Raw genomic sequence first — 20186 nt, forward strand, 5'->3', positions numbered from 1 at the left:
CATACTGATATTGAAATTTTCTGTGAAAATGTATAAATACTTAGCAGTTATGAATACATATGCCTTCAAATGTATATAAAATGAATACATATAATTAAAATATTTTATTATACTTCTATAAATTTACCTGGTTACTTTACTGTGATAATTAATTGCCTAATATTGATTTATAACTTTTCATCCATCAAATATACAATGGGTAGAACATTGGAATATAGGAGTTTGGATATATACATAGTAATTTGGCTGCCCCAGGTATCAGATCACCAGTTTTTAATATATAATTGCTCAAGAATATTGTCCATTTGGAAACTTTTTGCAAAATGATTTTTTTTCAACTTTTTCCAGCCTGTGAGGACCACAATAGATAAAAGTCTAGCTACATTTTCTCATTCCCAGTTGCAATCAAGTGAATATAATACACAATTAAGTAGAAGAGATTTTTTGAGGTTGCTTTTGAAATTAATCCAGATGTTTCAGAGAGAATGCCAGAGTTACTCATTCACACAGCTATAAATCAGAACCAACCAGTATTTTCTATGTGCTTTCAAAATGAATTCTTTGATCCGTCAACAGTATTCCTTTCAACAGCACAATTTAGTAATTGTGAAGGTTGTTGAAATCTACTTTATCTCCACATTCATAATTCAAATGAATGAGTGATTGTGTATATCTCAAAGGCAATATGTCCTCCAGTTGCCACTTTAAGCCTGCTAGTGTTTTGTATTTATTTCAACCTGAAAGCAGCAGTCAAAAATATAATCAGAATTTTGGAGTTTAATTTTTCCAAGCATCAAATTCTGTGTTGAACTGCTAAAAGTTTTAATATCCTAATTGTGAAGTCATTTATTTTATTCTAGCATCCTCAGAAACCATACATTGCTGCAAGATGCCAGCAGTTTATTTAGCCTTAAAACATTCTAAATGTTTTTCTTTCTTTCCATCCCCCATGATTGTTTGGTGTTAATTGCCCTAAAAAATGATCTGAGCAGAGATGGCGGGGGAATGCTTATCTAGCAGTTCACTAGTAGCATTAAGGATTTTAATGGTGCTAGATAAACATGACAGGCAATTATTGAATGTTGTCAGACATTGGAAAATAAAATTGATATGCTAGGCAATATACACTTTTGCAGTTTTATCTTTATCTCAGTTTCTAATTTGTATCTATCTTTTAACAGTTTAATAGGCTGCATTTTATTTGAGAGATGTTTTCTGGAATATGCTATTGGAAAATCAGACATAAAAGTTTTATATCTCCTTCCTTAATAACACAACGTGAATCAGTCTGAAGTCATACATGTTAAATCTTACTAAAGCCATAATATTTCAATCAAAAAAAAATCTTCCATTTATCTATTACTCTGTGGGGTAGTGACATGTAAGGCCACCATGTGATTCTATTTTCAGTTATAATTACTGAGCTAAAAAACCTAGAGGTTTACTTTTGAGAGACATTTTGCAGTTTATCAAGGTGGGAGAATGCAATTCTTCTAAAAATATTTCAATAACTTATTACCTTTGAAATACTAGTGCTCTTTTGCCAAAGCCATTGATAATATTTGGAAATGATTTGGATGATTCTTAATTCATTGTAGTCTTACAAATATTATTAAATAATTTGGTCATAATGCCATTGATTTGGAAATGACTTTGGATACTTTTAAAGTTTGATTCTATTTATTAAACTATAACTTATTTAAAGAAAATAAGTGATTACTGGCCCTAAAATAAGAGGAGTTATTTTCTGGGCATCTCATACTATTTTAGGTCAATTAATTTACTGCCTGAGCTGTAGGAAAAAAGGAATGGAATTTGAAGTATATTTCAACTCAGAATCATGAAGGGGCTTATTTCTCCACCCCAAAGCATAATTAAAGTCAAAATGTAAGACTTAAGTAGATCACTGCAATCTATTTTAAAATTTCAGTAACACTACTGTGAAATATTCCTTTAGTTCTTTGTTGGACTTTCCTCTGGATCATTATCGATACTCCAAAAGTCATCTTGAATATATGAGAAGTACATTAGAAACTTAGCACTGGCATCTTCTTTCTGTCTTCTATGTCTCACAATAAACAAAATCCCAACTCTGCCACATCTGCCCTCCAGAAGATTATCTGGGACTAATGCCCACTTTCAGAACTTTCCATTGTATCCTAATCTTCATGCCAAATTTGTGATCCCATTTTTTTAAAATTTATTTTATACTTCATTTACAATGGATGGTATAATATACATACCATCCAATTTATCCATTTGTCTCCTAGGAGTACACCAAACAGAAATGCATACATATGTCCACCAAAAGACATGTTCTAGAATATTCATAGCAGCACTGTTAATAATGGCCCCATATTGAAAACTACCTAAATGCCCACCAACAATAGAATGAATAAATAAGCCATAGTATATTCACACAATAGGATGCTACACATCAACTAGAATAAACAATATTCAGCAATATGCACCAATGTAGATGAAATGCACATCACAATGTAGAGTGAAAAGGCTAGCACAAATGGATATAAACTATATGATTCCATTTACATGAAATTTTTAAAAAGTAAAACTATTCTACACTGTGAGTAGTGAGGATAGTTGTTGCTCTTGTAAGAAGGGGCAGTGGCTGGAAGGGAATACAGAGGAGAGTTCTGGACTATTGATTTCATGGGTGTGTTCAGTGAAATTTACATCTATGGAAAATGCACTTTTGCGTATGAAGACAACGATAAGAAGTTTAAAACAAATATCTTTGACAAATGTATAGGAGATACTACATAAAAAGATATGCCAGAAATCTATTTATCTTCCATTTTTTTGGTTCTGCCTGTATCTTATAGTAGCACTTCCTAACTTAAGACCTACACAATCACACACACAAATGATTAAAAGTAAAGCTTGTGAAACCTGAGTAAGTGCTATGGATTGTATTAATGTCAATAACTTGAGGGTGGTGGAAGCTTATGTTTTTAACATGTGTCTCAGATAATTTATGATTAGGCAAGGCTAGGAAATACTATAGTAAATTAGTATTTTAACCCTTTCAATACAGGACAGTTTGGGCACAATCTTACAGATTAAATTTGCCATTTTGGTTAAAAGGTGGTCTGACTTTCCTGTAATTAAAGAAATTAATGTTGGTAGGTTCTTTTTAAAATCTACCTACAATAAAAGAATAAAATACTTAGGAATAAATATAACAAAATAAGTTCAAGACCTGTACACTGAAAACTACAAAACATCATTGAAAGAAATTAAAGATCTATATAAATGGAAATAAATTCCATGTGTCTGAATTAAGATGGCAGTACTTCCAAATTGATCAACAAATTTGACACAATTCCTATCAAAATCCTAGCTACAAATTTTTGCAGAAATTGACAGTCTAATTCTAAAATGCATATAGAAGTTTAACTCAAAATAGCCAAACCTATCTTTACAAGGAAAAACAAAATTGGAAGACTCACATTTCTGGATTTCAACACTTGCTACAAAGTTACAGTAGTCAAGACTATGTGGTACTATCATGAAACTAGACATAGAGATAAATGGAATAGAATTTACAGTTCAAAAATAAATTGTTACACTGTGGTCAATTGATTTTCAACAAGGGTGCCAAAACAATTAGGAAAGAACAGTTTTTTTCAACAACTGAAGACAGGATAACTCAATAACCACATGCAAAAGAATGAAGTTGGACCCCTACCTTTTATCATAAACAAAAATTAACTCAAAATGAAACATATACCTAAATATAAGAGCTAAAACTATAAAATTCTCTTGAGAAAACAACTATAAACCTAGATGACCCTGACTTCGGTAGTGGATTCCTAGGTATAATACCAAAGCACTAACAACCAAGGAAAAAAGATAAATTGGACTTCATTGACATTTAAAACTTTTGTTCTTCAAAGAACACCAAAATTTTAAAGAGACAATAACAAGTTTGACAAGAATTCATAGAAATTAGAACATGCATACATATCTGGTGGAGTATAAAGTGCTGCAGTCATTTTGGAAAACAGTTTGACACTTCCTGAAAAAGCTAAGTGAGTTACCACATAACTGAGCAATTTCACTGTAATGTATATATTCAAGGGAATTGAAAATGCATGCCCACACAGGAGCTTGTAAACAAATGTTCATAGCAGCATTATTCGTGATAGACAAAAAGTGAAAACTCAAATGTCCATTAACTGATGAGTGGATAAAAAAATGTGAAATGTCCATACAGTGAAATATTATTCAGTCATAGAAAGGACTGAAGAACTGATACATGCTATAACATAAATGAACCTTGAAAACATTATACTAAGTGAAAGAAGCCAAGCCAGGCATGGTGGTTCACACCTGTAATCCCAATACTTTGGGAGGCCAAGGATCACTTGAGGCCAGAAGTTCTAGATCAATGTGAGCAACACTGTAATACCTCATCTCTATAAAAAAAAAAATATATGAAAATTCGCCTGGCATGGTGCTGGGCACCCTTAGTCCCAGCTCAGCTACTTAAGAGGCTGAGGTAGGAGGATCTCTTGAGTGCAGGAGGTCAAGGCTGCAGTGAGCTATGATGACACCACTGCACTCCAGCCTGGGTGACAGACTGAGACATCATCTCTAAAACAAGAAATAAGATCACATAATATTTTATTTCATTTATATGAAATGTCTAGATTAGGCAAATTCATAGAGATAGAAAGTAGATTCATGGTTGTCAGGGGATGAGGAAGGGGAAAATAGGAAGCGGCTGCCAGTAACCATAGGGTTTATTTTTGGAGTAAAACAAAAGTTCTAAAATTAGATGGTGATGATGGTTGCACAACTCAGCAAACATACTGAAAACAAAAACATGGAGTTATTTTTATGGAATATGAATTATATCTCCATAAATTTTTAAAAATCTACCTAGAGTTGCCTAGTATCAATTGTTTACATTATAATCATTGTCAAAATCGAATCTCTGCTGTTGAGATAAAATGGCAAGGCAGAGTTTTCTTGTACCAAGGACACCCTGTCTCCACATTCAGACTATTATAGAGGACAACCATGCATTTCATTCTTGACTAGAGGAATTTTGCTGTTTTCACATGTTTGCCTTGAGAATAATAGTATTTAATTGATATTGTGAAATGGCAAGTTTGTAGTTAAGAACTATTCAAAGAAAATACTCCCATTTCCCAAAACAAATCTGTGCACTGTTAGTTGAATTGGTTGGGTGATTTGATGGAATGAGTACCGGATTAGACCTCAGAAAACTTTTCCCCGTCTCTTACTGTGTAAACTTGGACTCAGTCAGTCATCGCTCTGCATTTGTTTTCTTATCTGCCTGTTAGTATATCAATACTTGCACAATTCATACATAAGATTTTCAAGAGAATCAAATGGATATAAGATGTGAAGGTGCTTTGAAAGTGACAGCATGTAAAATATGAGACATTACTTAACATCTTTCATTTTTCTTCAGACTTGATTTTCAAAGAAGGAGAAACACAAGAGGCTAAAATGGTTCCTTTTGGGTATTGAGTGAAAGGGACTGGGATTTCTTAAGAAAGAACGCTGCATGGACTCAGAACCCTGAACTTGTGTGACATTAACAGATATGGTTTTATAGAAAACTTACAATTTTTTAATGTATCATTCTGTCAGCATGAGAATGATATGGCAGCAGACAGGTTATTGTCAATTAAACACGAGCTGTCAGTCAGAAATGTTGAAATATGGTGAGCATGAATCCTAAGCAGATCACATGGCAGTTGCTCTACTCTTATTTTAACAGAATCACTGTATGTATGTGATATTTCCCTGCAGAATTTAATTCAAGTCCCTAACAACGGAGACACCTCTGCATTTGCATGCTGCTGTCAAGTCAGTCTTGGACCTTCTAAATGAGCTAGAATAGTTGGTGGTAGTGGGAGAGTGACAGGTGGAGGAGATGATTCTTGTCTCATTTTCCTCCACTCAGGTTACATTGAGGAGGCCTGCATCATCCCCTGCCCCTCAGACTGCAAGCTCAGTGAGTGGTCCAACTGGTCACGCTGCAGCAAGTCCTGTGGGAGTGGTGTGAAGGTTCGTTCTAAATGGCTGCGTGAAAAACCATATAATGGAGGAAGGCCTTGCCCCAAACTGGACCATGTCAACCAGGTATTTTCTATCATTGACAGTGTTAAGATATTGTTGAGATTCACAATGATCTGATTTTTTCTCCAAAATGGAGAAGAGTAAATAATAGCTATTGAATAAAAAAATGACCCATTTTTACCATTAGAATGCCTGAATAAATACATATATGTTATTAAAATTTCAAATTAGACATATTATATCTGTATTCTCTGGAGATTCCATACCTTGCAAGTATATATGAATATGTATATAATTCAATGGAGAGAAAAATGACACCTATCTTTGAAATAATGTCAAGGTATTTAATCTGTCATAAGATTGTATCTAACATGTAGGCTGAGATTATCTCATTCTTATAGTTTCCCCAAACTGTCAGAAAAGACATCTCAATTACCAAATGCTTAAATTAAAATCAAAGAAATAATATGGGTTTGGGTCTAAAATTAGGAAAAATATACACTGTTTGTTTAAATGTGTTTGATATAAAACAAATTGAGAAAAAGAAATACAAAGATGGCCTCAAAGTCACTGTAAGTATGCTATCAATTTAGTCATTGACCATTTTCAATTTTATTTGGAACTCTGACTTTTGATGCATTCTTTCTTACCTGCTGTTAATAGTTGTTGTTCTGTTCTATTAGAGATAAAAAGAAAAAGCCTAATGGAGGAATTGTGACTAATTTAAATGAAATGTAACATAATCAGACAATTACTACCATGTTTGGCCTACAAGTGAATCAGCAAAGAATAATTTCATATATTATGTGTGGATGTTAAGTTGTGTATTTGAATTTAAATCACAATCAAATGACTCAAGTCTTTAAATATGTAGAATTGTTTCATACATAGACTCGTTTTAATCTCTAAACATACTGCTTACCTGTATACATACTTTCCTTCCCAGATTAACATAACTTTGTTCATAATAAAACTAAATTGTAAAGAAAACAGAAAGAACCTTGGAATTAAGTAAATTATGATGAAGATCGTAAAGAATTAAATTCTATAAAAAGTACTCTGAAGAGTCTTGATTGTTCCCCAAGTGAAGTTGCTGATTTTATCTTTACGTGCAATGGAGGGTAAATAACACACTCCCTTGCTGCCATCTACTGGTAGCTTAGCTTCCCTGTCACAGAGCATTTTGCATTTCTAAGATGCTAAGGAAATTTCCAAAGAAAATTCAGTTCAGCAACTATAATTATATAACTGTAAAACAGAATAACTGAACTAAAATGTTTATAATACAAAAGAATATTTCTCTACAAACCTTGAAACCTTGAATTTTCAGTTGCAAATTTAAATTTTAATAAATTATCTATGATTCCCAATCATAATAAAGAGAAACTCTACGCATACTCATACCTATTTCACTTTAGCGTGTGTATGTACACCCAGTCAGATATGCAATTAAAATCTGTATTTTCCTCAGATTTTCCTTAGGTGAATTTCCAAAGGTTCAAAACCTCAGGCCAACTTGTCTTTGCTATTCCTAGTGTTTAGCCTAAACCATTTGTCACTTTCCAACTCTAATATATTCTGATGCAGTTTGATAAGGGTATTGTGACTTGGTATCGGTTGACTGAAGGCTTATTGAGACATTAACAACTGAAAAATCAAGGCTAAAACAAATAATAAATTTTTGAGCATTTGAGCATAAATGTTCTGCATAAAAATGGAAACTTCTATGAATTTGCGTATTAAGATATTTAGGGAAAATAAAAATGTAAAGTTTTGTGTTAATGTTGAAAATTGCAAATCACATAGGTGTTTACTACAATTATACATTCCTCAGTAAAATAATCAGAAGCATTGGCTTGAAAACGGTCTCTGAGTTTCTGTTTTTCTAGCTGAGGAAGGAAGTACTCAAATCCTCATTTTCTACAAAACAGGTGAACTGATTAAGGTAAATCAATGGATAGATCAATCTATAAATATATTGATAGACAACAGTCCATTGACAAGTTGGATCACAAGTTACTTGCATCATATATCAATTTCCCATGCTATGTATTTTGAGGTCAACTCCATTTTCTAAGATTTCTCTATCCTGCCCATCGAATTTTCTCATTGGCTCTGCTATTTACAATACTCATTTTTGTATCTTACTTTTTAACGATAATAAGTAGTTGTGTATTATCTCCTAAGACCTAAGAAAAATGTTCTAATATTTTACCAAAAAAGTAGGTTTTTACACGTAAGTAATCATACTTGAAACTTACCACGAGTTCTCATACTGACATTTTCACCTATCTTGTTTCTCTCCCTTTCGATCATTCCTGTTGAACACCACTCCAGGCACAGGTAAGAACTCTTAAACCTCATGCTTCTTGATAGAATCCTTCCTTTCTTAAATTTCCTGATTTCTGAGAATACATTTCTCTTCTTGCCTTGTCTTTTATGTTTTACAGGGAGAAAATATCACATTTTCCATTAAAGAATTTTTTTCTGTAACTGTTTTCTTTTTCTTTTCTATCATAGTTACCTGTGTTCCTACATTTCATATCCCTCATTGTAATATCAAGGACTGAGGTGAACAAGAGTTGGGGAGAACAAGTTTCACTTCGTTAATCTTGACAGGCAGTGACACCCATTATTAATGGTTTTGTGCTTTTCAGAGGGAGAAGGAAAAGGTGCAAGTGGACTGAAAATGGGTGGGTTGGAGATTGTTCTGAACTGATTGGTATTCACTTCAGTACAGGAGTTTAAAATAAAAGCCATCAAAGGATTAAGAAGAAGAGCACTTCTCTTTCAGTTTTTCTTTTCACTGCAAGTTGTAGGGTAATGTTTTATCCTGTGCTATTTAGTTCTATTTTTAATACAGCACCTAAATGTGAATATAATCATTTATGGCAATAATTGCAGAATTTGACTCCAACAGTGCATTTTTTATTCCTCTTTGAGACAGGTCCACTTTATTCATTTTACTTAGGTTTTCAATTCACTAAAATTGGCACAAAAGAATGGCTCCAAAGGGCTATTTAAATCTATCTTTTCTAGAATTCATTACATAAAAAGCTATAGTTTCTCTCTTCCCTTTCTCCCTCTCTCTCTCTCTCTCTCTCTCTCTCTCTCTCTCTCTGTCTCTGTCTCTCAGGGTGTGTGTGTGTGTGTGTGTGTGTGTGTGTGTGTAAAATAAGGGATAGAGTTGGACTATCATAGATTAGAAAAATACTTTCAAAGAATTTTATTTAATGCTTGAATCAGCTTGGTTGCAGTGGATTAAGTGCCATTTATCTCCTTTATTTAGTCATTCTTCTCATTGAAAGAAGAACATAATTGGTTCATTGTACTAAAAAAAACCTGAAACCAAGCACACCATCCCAAATGTGGGACTGAAAGGCTTTATGGACCCTGGAGCGAGACAATTTGCTTTGTTTCATGTGGCCCTCACTGCTTAGGGTTGTAGACCAATATCAGACTCTGCTTCCAAGCCTTAAATGATTGAGGATTAGTTTTAAGATGGCTTTATTTCATATTGTTTATCTTTTTAATTTAGTTTCCCATATGATACACACCAAAAATGTAAATTCTCTTCATTATTTATAGTTATCTGGAAAATAGGCCAAATTATATTTATTTGGAAAACAGCTATGTTTTATACTTATTTAATTCATCAATTCATCCTTCATTCAATCATTCTGCAAATCCCTATTGAGTACCTAACATGTGAGCACCCTGGGCTAGTATTGAAGTCACACAAAACTGTAAATGACACAGATGGTCCAGAAAGTTACAATACAGTGTGCTAAGGTTCAGCATAGGAAAATATGTAACCTATCTAATGTGATCCAGTGGATCGGATTTACACCTGCAATGTAATAGCAGAGCAACAGAGTACAATATGGTTAGCCCTATCTTTTACTGCTAGAACTCTTGAGTTCTCTCTGTTGCAATGTTAGAATAATAAGCAATAAAGGAGCGGAATGAAAGTAGCTTAACAGTGAAATGATTGCTGTTATGGTGTGGAAGTCTTCCTCCTCACTCTTACCAGATTCCCTGAGATTGCTGAGAACCATATGTGTTTCAGGTGTATGAGGTTGTCCCATGCCACAGTGACTGCAACCAGTACCTATGGGTCACAGAGCCCTGGAGCATCTGCAAGGTGACCTTTGTGAATATGCGGGAGAACTGTGGAGAGGGCGTGCAAACCCGAAAAGTGAGGTAAGACAAAGCCTAATTACACAGAGAAGCAAGACACAAAACTATCTCCCAATTGCACATGTGCCAACATGACTGTTCACTCCTCCCCAGTCTTCTGGATAAAATTGTCTGCAGTTTTGCTTTTAGGGAATCTGTGCTCATGGAAAACTCTAAGAGAATCTGCTTCAAGCAGCAGTTTATTATATTCTGGACTTCTGATTTAGGAAGCATCACTTCAAATACCCTTAAAGAGAAGGAATAGCATATTCAGTCTGAACTAATGCATATTTTCAACCTCAATAACTTTTTTGCTTAAAGGCCAAATGTATTTCCAAGTTCATTTTTAAAATAATCTGTTTTAAACTCTTGCTCTTCTGTATCAAACTGGCTAACTGAATATTATCCTGTTGTCCAGAGAGCTTTCTCTGAAGTCCCCAGCTGGTTCCTGCCTGTCACTTGTTCTTCTGTAGCTACACTGTCCAATAGGCTAGCCACTAGCCACACTAACTTAATTTAAATTTAAACAAATTAAGATTAAATTAAATTAAAAATGCATCTCCCCAGTCACACTAGCCATGCTTCAGTTCTCCATAGCCACGTGTGGCTGGCAGCTATCTGTTGGACAGCACAGACATAGAGTATTTTTTGTAATTGCAGAAAGTTCCATTGGACAGGGTTGTCCTATTACACTCTATATACCCCTCACTGTGTTGAAAAGACCCCTCTTCATGTCTATCCCCTTAATAAAACTTTATAAATTTCTTAAAACAGAGACCCCATCATATTCATAGGAATTCCCTACTGCCTAACACTAGATTGATACTCGTTGAATTTTCCATACAGCATCTATCACATGATCCTTAAGGGCTCTAGAACTCTATGAAACAAGTGCATGAGGTTTTATCACCTCCATTTTGTAGATTAGATTCCCAAGGACTAAATAATATACCAAGAATACCCATCTAGTAAAGTGTCAGCATTGGAATTCAAACCCAAGTCTCCCATCACTCTTTTTAAATACACTGGTTTATTTTAACCCTTCTCAGTGGCACCCAGGAAAGACAAATATAAAAACATCCAACCACTTGGGGAGGCCAAGGCGGGCAGATCACGAGGTCAGGAGATCGAGACCATCCTGGCTAACATGGTGAAACCCCGTCTCTACTAAAAAATACAAAAAATTAGCCGGGCGTGGTGGCAGGTGCCTGTAGTCCCAGCTACTTGGGAGACTGAGGCAGGAGAATGGCGTGAACCCGGGAGGCGGAGCTTGCAGTGAGCCGAGATCGCACCACTGCACTCCAGCCTGGGGGACAGAGTGAGACTCCGTCTCAAAAAAAAAAAAAAAAAAAAAAAATCTCGCACTCGGCAACCCATGTTATGAAGTTCATTCTTACCCATAACACAACCTTTCATGCATTTAAGATTGATATGTTTTAATCTACTTCAGTAGGAAAGCAGAACAAGTTAATATTTGTTTTACCATATAAAACCTTTGCATATGAACCTATATATAATTACATGTCTAATAAAAAGTTTTATATTTCTTTTTTCAAAAGCCCATCTGAACTCTCAATTTGTTTTTTCTCTGAGGACCTTAATATAGGTGGATTGGGAATGGGGAAGAGGTAGAGAGGTAATGAGTAGATAGGGACACAGAAAAAGATTGTTTTCCACTATTCTCCTTTCAAATTATTTTTTTCTTCAAAATAAAAAATATTACATTAAGAATTTGATCAGGTTGGTTGTTTCATTAGTAAAAAAAAATTATAGGCCGGGCACAGTGGTTCATGCCTGTAATCCCAGCACTTTGGGAGGCCGAGGAAGGCAGATCACAAGGTCAAGAAATCAAGACCATCGTTGCCAACATGGTGAAACCCTGTCTCTACTAAAAATACAAAAATTAGCTGCACATGGTGGCATGCACCTGTAGTCCCAGCTACTCAGGAGGCTGAGGCAGGAGAACTGCTTGAACCCAGGAGGTGGAGGTTGCAGTGAGCCGAGACGGTGCTACTGCCCTCCAGCCTGGCCACAGAGCGAGACTCCATCTCAAACTACTGGGTTGTTTTTTTCCACTTTCCCTTCAACTATCTGTGTACATGTTACATTTTTTTTTTTTTTTTTGCTTTGTAAATAGATAGTCTTAACATTTCCAAACACATTCTAAACAAAGTAACTTTTCAGATCAATTTATTTTTTCAGTAAACAACTTCAATGCAAATAGAGAAGAGAGGTCAGTATTGGTTGTGATCTCTAATCATGTAATGATGTCTCTGTTTGTTACTGATTGAGTAGTACACTTCCCTTAAATTATCCTCTGCTAATGAAGGTCAAAATGTCCTGCTTGAATGCAAGTGTTGGGTAACATTTCAGGATAGATGGGTCTATAAAAGAGGAGGTGTAAATTTATTCAATTACACTCTTCCTCTTTAAGGATGATATGGCCTATCAAGGAGTGGTGGTAGAAGTGGTTTACCATGGTAGGGAAGCATATTTTTTTCACTGACTTTTTCTAGAATTGCCAGCACATAGTAATAATAAAAAACAGACAGATTTAGTTATTGTTGCTTTTTAAATCTATGCAGAAAATACACTCTCTTATTACCACACCTGTGATGGGCTTCTGACTCAACCCTTTGCCTACAACTTGGTTCTACACCGAGTATCTCTAATATAGTTAGTTTTCTCAAAGTATAATTCTTGCTCCTTGGAAAGGAGAAAGGCCAAGAATTTGGAGAAAGTAAAGGAATTTAAAGTGCCTTCCTTTGGGCTTAAAACTTGATCCAAATATTCTGTATTCTAGGGTGATTATAAAAATTTTTAACATAAAATAACAAAAATAAAGCCTGTAAGTATAAATGCCAAAACAGGGACATTTTAGCAATTGTGGCACATTTAAGCAATGGAATTCAAATGTAGACATTAAAATATATCTTAGAAAAATAGTTAATGACAGGAAGATGTTCATAATATATTGTAGATTTTTTAAATGGTACAAATAGGTAAAGTTTGCTTCCATTTTGTAAAATGAAAAGATACATTTAAAGTAATAGTCTATTAATAAATATAGTCTGAGTGGTTATCTCTGATGAAATTGTGGAAATTTTTATTTCTTCTGATTTTCTTAAAATGAGTATATTACTTGTATAACAAATAAAAGAAAAGGAAGAGAGATGTATTAGTCTGTTCTCACAGTGCTATACAGAACTTCCTGAGACTAATTTATAAAGAAAAGAGGTTTAATTTGACTCACAGTTCCACAGGCAGTACAGGAGACATGGCTAGGGAGCCTTCAGGAAACTTACAATCATGACAAAAGGGTGAAGGAGAAGCAAGCATATCTTCACATGGCAACAGGAGAGAGAAAGAGCAAAGGGGGAAGTGCCACACACTTTACAACAACCAGATCTTATGAGAACTCACTCACTATCATGAGAACAGCAAGGGGAAAATCTGCCCTATGATCCAATCACCTCCTACCAGGTCCCTCCCCCAACATGCGATTTGGGTGGGGACATAGAGCCAAACCATGTCATTCCACCGTGGCCCTTCCCAAATCTCATGTACTTCTCATATTTCAAAACACAACCATACCTTCCCAACAGTCCCCCAAGCCTTAACTCATTCTAGCATTAACTCAAAAGTTCAAATCCAAAATCTCATTTGAGATAAGGCAAGTCCCCTCTACCTATGAACCTGTAAAATCTAAGACAAGTTAGTTCCTTCCAAGATACAATTCTCCCATTCCAAATGGGAGATATTGGCCAAAACAAAGTGGCTACAGGCCCCATGCAAGTCTAAAACCCAGCAAGTCAGTCATTAAATTTTAAAGCCTCAAAATAATCTCCTTTGACTCTGTGTCTCACATCCAGGCCACAATGACACATGGGTGGGTTCCCAAGGCCTTGGGCAGCTCAACCCCTGTGGCTCTGCAGGGTACAGCCCCCAAGGCTGCTTTCATGAGCTGGCATTGAGTGTCTATAGCTTTTCCAGGTGCACAGTGCAAGCTGTCAGTGGATCTGTCATTCTGGGGTCTGGAGAATTGTGGCCCTACTTCCACAACTCCATTAGACAGTGCCCCAGTGGGGACTTTGTGTGGGGGGACCCAACCCCACATTTCTGCTTCACACTGCCCTAGTACTAAAAGCTCCACTCCTGCAACAGACTTCTGCCAGGACATCCGGGCATTTCCATACATCCTCTGAAATCCAGGTGGAGGCTCCCAAGCCTGAACTCTTACCTTTTGTGCACCCACAGGCCCAACACCATGTGGAAGCCACAAAGGTTTGGGACTTGCACCCTCTAATGCAATAGCCTGAGCTGTACCTTGGCCCCTTTTAGCCATGGCTGGAGCTGGAGAGACTGGGTTGTAAGGTGCCATGTCCTGAGGCTGCCCAGAGCAGTGGGGCCATGAGCCTGGCCTACAAAACCAAATTTCCCTCCTAGGCCTCTGGGCCTGTGATGGGAGTGGCTGTCATGAAGGTATCTGAAATGTCTTGGAGGCATTTTCCCCATGTCTTGGCTACTAACATTTGGCTCTTCTTTACTTATGCAAATTCCTGCATCTGGCTTGAATTCCTTCCAGAAAATGGGTTTTTCTTTTCTACCACATGGCTGGGCTGCAAATTTTCTAAACTTTTATGCTCTTCTTACTTTTTAAATATAAGTTCCAGTTTGGGGTCATTTACTTGTTTATCCAAATAAGTTAGGCTTTTAGAAGCAGCCAGGCCACATCTTGAATGTTTTGCTGCTTATAAATTTCTTCCGCCAGATACCCTAAGTCATCTCTCTCAAGTTCAAAGTTCCACAGATCTCTAGAGCAGGGGCACAATGCCACCCATCTCTTTGCTAAAGTGTAGCAAAAGTGGGCTTTACTCCACTTCCCAATAAGCTCATCATCTCCATCTGAGAACACCTCAGCCTGGATTTCACCATCCATATTTCTATGAGCATTTTGGTCACAACTATTCAACAAGTCTTTAGGAAGTTCCAAACGTTCCCTCATCTTCCTGTCTTCTTCTGATCCCTCCAAACTGTTCCAACCTCTGCCCATTACCCAGTTCCATAGCTGCTTCCACTTTTTCAGGTATCTTTATAGCAATGCTACACTTCTCTTGTACCAATTTTCTGTATTAGTCTGTTTTCACACTGCTATAAAGAACTACCTGAGATGGGGTAATTTGTAAAGAAAGAGGTTTAATCAGCTAATGGTTCTGTGGATTGCATAGGCTTCTGTTTCTGGGGAGGCATGAGGAGACTTACAATCATGGCATAAGGGTAAAGGGGAAGCAAGCACATTTTCACATGGTGGCAAGAGAGAGAAAAAGCAAAGGGGGAAGTGCCGCACACTTTTAAACCATTGTATCTCATGAGAACTCACTATCATGAACAGCAAGGGGAACATCTGCCCCCATGATCCAGTGACCTCCCACCAGGCCCCTCCTGCAACACTGAGAATTCCAATTCAACATGATATTTGGGTGGGGACACAGAGCTAAATCATATCAAGAGAAATCTTTGAAAATAAAGATTTATGTACATAACTGCTTAATAGAGTGTTGGATATCTGTTCTTAACTCTGGATCAATAGGTAATTCTACAAGTTAATCCTTGCATATAGTGACAGTACCTACTCAAATGTAATCTATTCTTAGGAGCAAATCCAACTTTTGAGCACTGAAATGCCCTGTCTGCAACATGTCTCTAAGCTGCTGTCACCATAACATTTTTTAAATGATATTGAAGGTAGAAATTTTTCCTGGGAAACTCAAATTCTCCCAAAAATATTCATAATTTGATTTTTTTCAACAATGAAATCATATCAATATCTAATTTGCATATTTTTGTGATTGCTTTTTATGTATGTATCCAGTATACAAAAAAAAAAATGCATAGGTAGGTATTTGTTTGGGTATTTTTTTCAGGCTACAGGCTCATTAAGACATGACCAACAACACACTTTTCCAGTGTTTGAATGTATCCCACAGGGAAAGGACATTCCTAAGTTCAGCAGCACTGCATAGCAAGGTGACTCTGCAGAGCATATTTGTGAATGTCCCTGCTGATTGTAAATCCCTGATAAAAGTTGGGATTCCAGTATCACTGGCAATATAATTCAAGTGATATTTTAAAACATGACACTAGGTTTGAGAGACTTGAGAGTTCAAGCCTTCCTTTTCAACTCCTGAAATGCAGTTCTGTTCCTAAATCCATTAAGTTGGCTGACCTTTTCCAAGTTATACATGAGAGATAAAAGTTTTCTCTCCTGCTATAATACTTAAGTGCCCAGAGAGATTATTTACTATGGTAAAAGTGAAGTCTGATGGTAGCCATGTTAATTAGATTCCCAAAAGATGAATAAGGAGGCCTTCATGACTGCTTACAGGAGAATAAAATGGAACACAAACTAACAATTTTTTTAAGTCAAGTAGTAGGAAAATCCAAATAACCATATTTAGAGAACCTATGCTATACCAATTATAATTGTCTTTTCACTTCTCACTTTAAGATTCACAGCAGAAGGGAGGCTAAAATTACTTTTAAAATGACAAAATGAATTGATAAATGCCTCTAGTTGTTTTCAAAAACACTCAATGAAATCTCCCACTTAGAGATTTCAGTGTGCCTGGTCTTTCATCACATATAAATCAACTAACTCTACCTTCTCTATGAAATCCATCATTTTCTTGAGAAGAATAAATGCATTATATGCCAAATTGTAAGCCCTCTACGAAGCTCTTTGGACAATTCCTCATTAGTTTCTCCCTCATGTGTGTATAAATGACCCTCTTCTTTCAGAGGATGCTTGCATAACATGCAGAGTTTACATATACACAGTGGCTCTTATATTCAAAGACTCATGAATGCAAACACACATTTTCAAATCATGCAGAAGCACTACAGAAAAGGCAAAGATCCTTTTAAGTCTTCATTTTTGGAGAATTTTATTAGATGACAAAGCTTCCTACTCCCCACCCCCATAACGATGTCTTAAGGAGAACCATCTGTCCTGTGGGTTGGTCATTCTAATTGTCCTGTTTTCTTTACTTCTAGAATGTATGTATATTTTCTAGAATATGTTTATGTTCTTTTCTAGATGCATGCAGAATACAGCAGATGGCCCTTCTGAACATGTAGAGGATTACCTCTGTGACCCAGAAGAGATGCCCCTGGGCTCTAGAGTGTGCAAATTACCATGCCCTGAGGACTGTGTGATATCTGAATGGGGTCCATGGACCCGATGTGTTTTGGTGAGATGATTAACCTTTTTATTAATGTAGAGTTTATTTAATTCTTTGCCACTGAAGCTTTAAAGACTTTTTTTTAAATATAATAACTTCAATGTAAAATCTGTTTGTTTGCCATGTTTACCAAAGCAAGGTGTGTCTTCTCTGCCACATCATTCTATGACTGTGCTATTTAAAGTCTGTAATGTTTCCTCTCACACTAGAACAGCTCCATCTCTTGCAAGCTTTACTAACCCATCATCCTAATCCAGCACAAAAGGCCTTCAGTTTGCCTTATAAATACACAGCATGTTAAAAACTGCAGTGGTGATAATGATTCCCTCCAGGTAAAAGGGAAAATGAATGAAGTAAAGGTACTTTAATGGTGTCAGGTTATTGTCATCCATTGCATTTTGCCCAATACCTTTTATTTAAATGGTAGGAATAATCTCTCACACAGTGGGAATACAGCAGCAGGGGTATTAACATTAAAAAGCAAAAGATACTGGGTAAGAAACTAAGTAGAAGAAGAAAGCTGTACACCAATGAATCTCTCTTTACACACTGACTCTGTGCCTCTTTGGGCCTGGAAAGCCAGCTGAGAGTTTCAAATCACACAAAGCTTCTATGTTTCAACAGCCAGTAGGGGCTCATCCACGAGACTCTGGGAAGAGAGTCATTTGAAACAGAACTGGCTGCTTATGTAAGACATTTGGCTTACCCATGGGCACCTTTGTAAAACTGTACATTTCAAAAACAGCATCAAAAGCATGAGAAAAATAACTAATATGGAATTATTTTGTTGAAATACAATAAAAAACCATTTCAAAGAAGATTTTATGGTGCATATTTTCCAAGGAGAAATTGATATTCCATTTCAGTGTTAAAGATACTGATTAGCAGACAACTGATATAGCAGGAATAGAACAAAGATGGCAGTTGATTGGAATGCAAGTTAAACTCTAATAATCAGCTGTTTCACAAGGATATACAATTGATTTTCTGTTCTAATTTCATAGCATCCGATTTGAAGTTACATCAAATAATTGAGCTACATGCTACACTGTCTATGTTTATAACAGTGAGATTTTTTGTCAGACACTGTATTACAAAGAGATTCCATTTTTATAAAAATAGGAAGTATTGAACCCAGGCCCCTTCTTAAACTTATTAATAGGGATTTTAATAAAATGAACCACTAAACTGGAACTTTGTCCAGTAGGTTTCTATATTAAATGATCAAGGATAATCATCTTAGAAGAATTATTGAGGCTATATTATTTATAAAAGAGAGTTGGTGAAGCATATTTTGTGTTCCTGAGAGTTTGCGAATAGGAATGTTTGGATAAGAATAAAATTCAATGAGGTGAATAAACTGTGCTTCCTGGGCTTTATATTTCTTTAAAGAAAAACCTCAGAAAAATTAAATTTAACAGTTTAATTGAGCAAAAAACCGTTCAAGAATTGGGCAGCCTCCCAAACCAGAACAGGTTCAGAGAGACTCCAGCACTGCCACGTAGTTGGAAAAGATTCTTGGGCAGAAGATAAGTGACATACAGAAAATGATGTACAGAAGCGAGGTTCAGAAACAGCTAGATTGGTTACACCTTGACGTTTGTGACAAACAAAATGAGTAACTAAGGCAAAAGTCCCAATCAATCGAAGTTTAATAAGCCAGCTTTAGGACACATCTGGGAAAAAGCAAGGAGGTTTTCTGAAGAGGTGTTCAGGAGGTTTTATGTTTATACATTCCCTTAAATGGGTGGAGGCATGCAGGAAGAGAGACAGGCATTAAGGCAAATAGTTATATTCCTGTGAGACTTTAGTTAGTACCCCGTAATCTACATTTTACATAAGGTAAGGTGAATGTTTGAAGAGAAAAAGTTAATAGAGGAAGAATCAATTATGCAGGCATCTCTGGGTAGAGGGAAGAATGACTGATCTCGTTTGTTTTTGTTCTGAACCTGGGAAAATAAGCTTGTGATTGATAGTATCGGTGTGGAATCGGACTTTAGTTTTGGGAGTTAGACTTAGACTGTAGACCTAAAGTTACAATTGGTATGTCCTTGTTTGTGGGAGGCCGTGAAAGAATTTACCTATGAATCATCTATGGGAGCAAGTTATTCATGATGCCTGAGGCCATTTATCTTTCCATGGGAATCTGGCACAATGCTAGCAATACCTATTCATTTGGAAGAGAATGTTGCAAGACAGCCTCCAGGCTTACCCTTCCCTTTTGCATAGGGAGTATGAGATCCTGAGATTTTTTAAAAACTTTCCTTTACGTTTGTCATATTTGAACATGATTTGAACAATTGGCCACATTTGAAACTCAGTGATTGCACAAGAGTAGGTTACAGTCTGTTTACACATCCAAATAGGGTATAGTTCACTATGTGTGAAGAAACCTTTAGGATGAACTTGAATGTAAGGAGACAGCGTTAGCCTAAATTTAATTTGACATGTTTTACCTTTAACTCACCTTGTTTCTTCACTCAGGCCTTCATTAAACAGATAGCAATTAAGCTTTTACTGTCTATCAGTAACTGTGTTAGGTAGCGAGAATATACAGCTATCTAAAACTTAAGTCCTCTCCTAGTGCACTGCAGAAACGAACAAGACCTTTTTATAATACACATTATGTCAAGACACATAGTGTTATTCCAGTGGTGTGACCAAAGCGCAACGGAAGCAGGGGAGGAG

At 36.1% G+C, this 20186-nt stretch overlaps 1 protein-coding gene across 1 annotated transcript in view; it reads left to right on the forward strand.

Annotated features, from left to right (window-relative positions):
- THSD7A (thrombospondin type 1 domain containing 7A) overlaps positions 1-20186 on the forward strand; it is a 481161-nt gene that overhangs the window by 418686 nt on the left and 42289 nt on the right. Inside the window, exons 14-17 of the mRNA XM_002818197.5 lie at positions 5963-6141; positions 8416-8421; positions 10148-10281; positions 17354-17507. Of these exons, the coding sequence (XP_002818243.3) occupies positions 5963-6141; positions 8416-8421; positions 10148-10281; positions 17354-17507 (473 nt within the window). The remainder of the gene's footprint in view (positions 1-5962; positions 6142-8415; positions 8422-10147; positions 10282-17353; positions 17508-20186) is intronic.

The sequence above is a fragment of the Pongo abelii genome, chromosome 6 (genome assembly GCF_028885655.2).
Source record: "Pongo abelii isolate AG06213 chromosome 6, NHGRI_mPonAbe1-v2.0_pri, whole genome shotgun sequence".
NCBI classification, from domain to species: Eukaryota; Metazoa; Chordata; class Mammalia; order Primates; family Hominidae; genus Pongo; species Pongo abelii.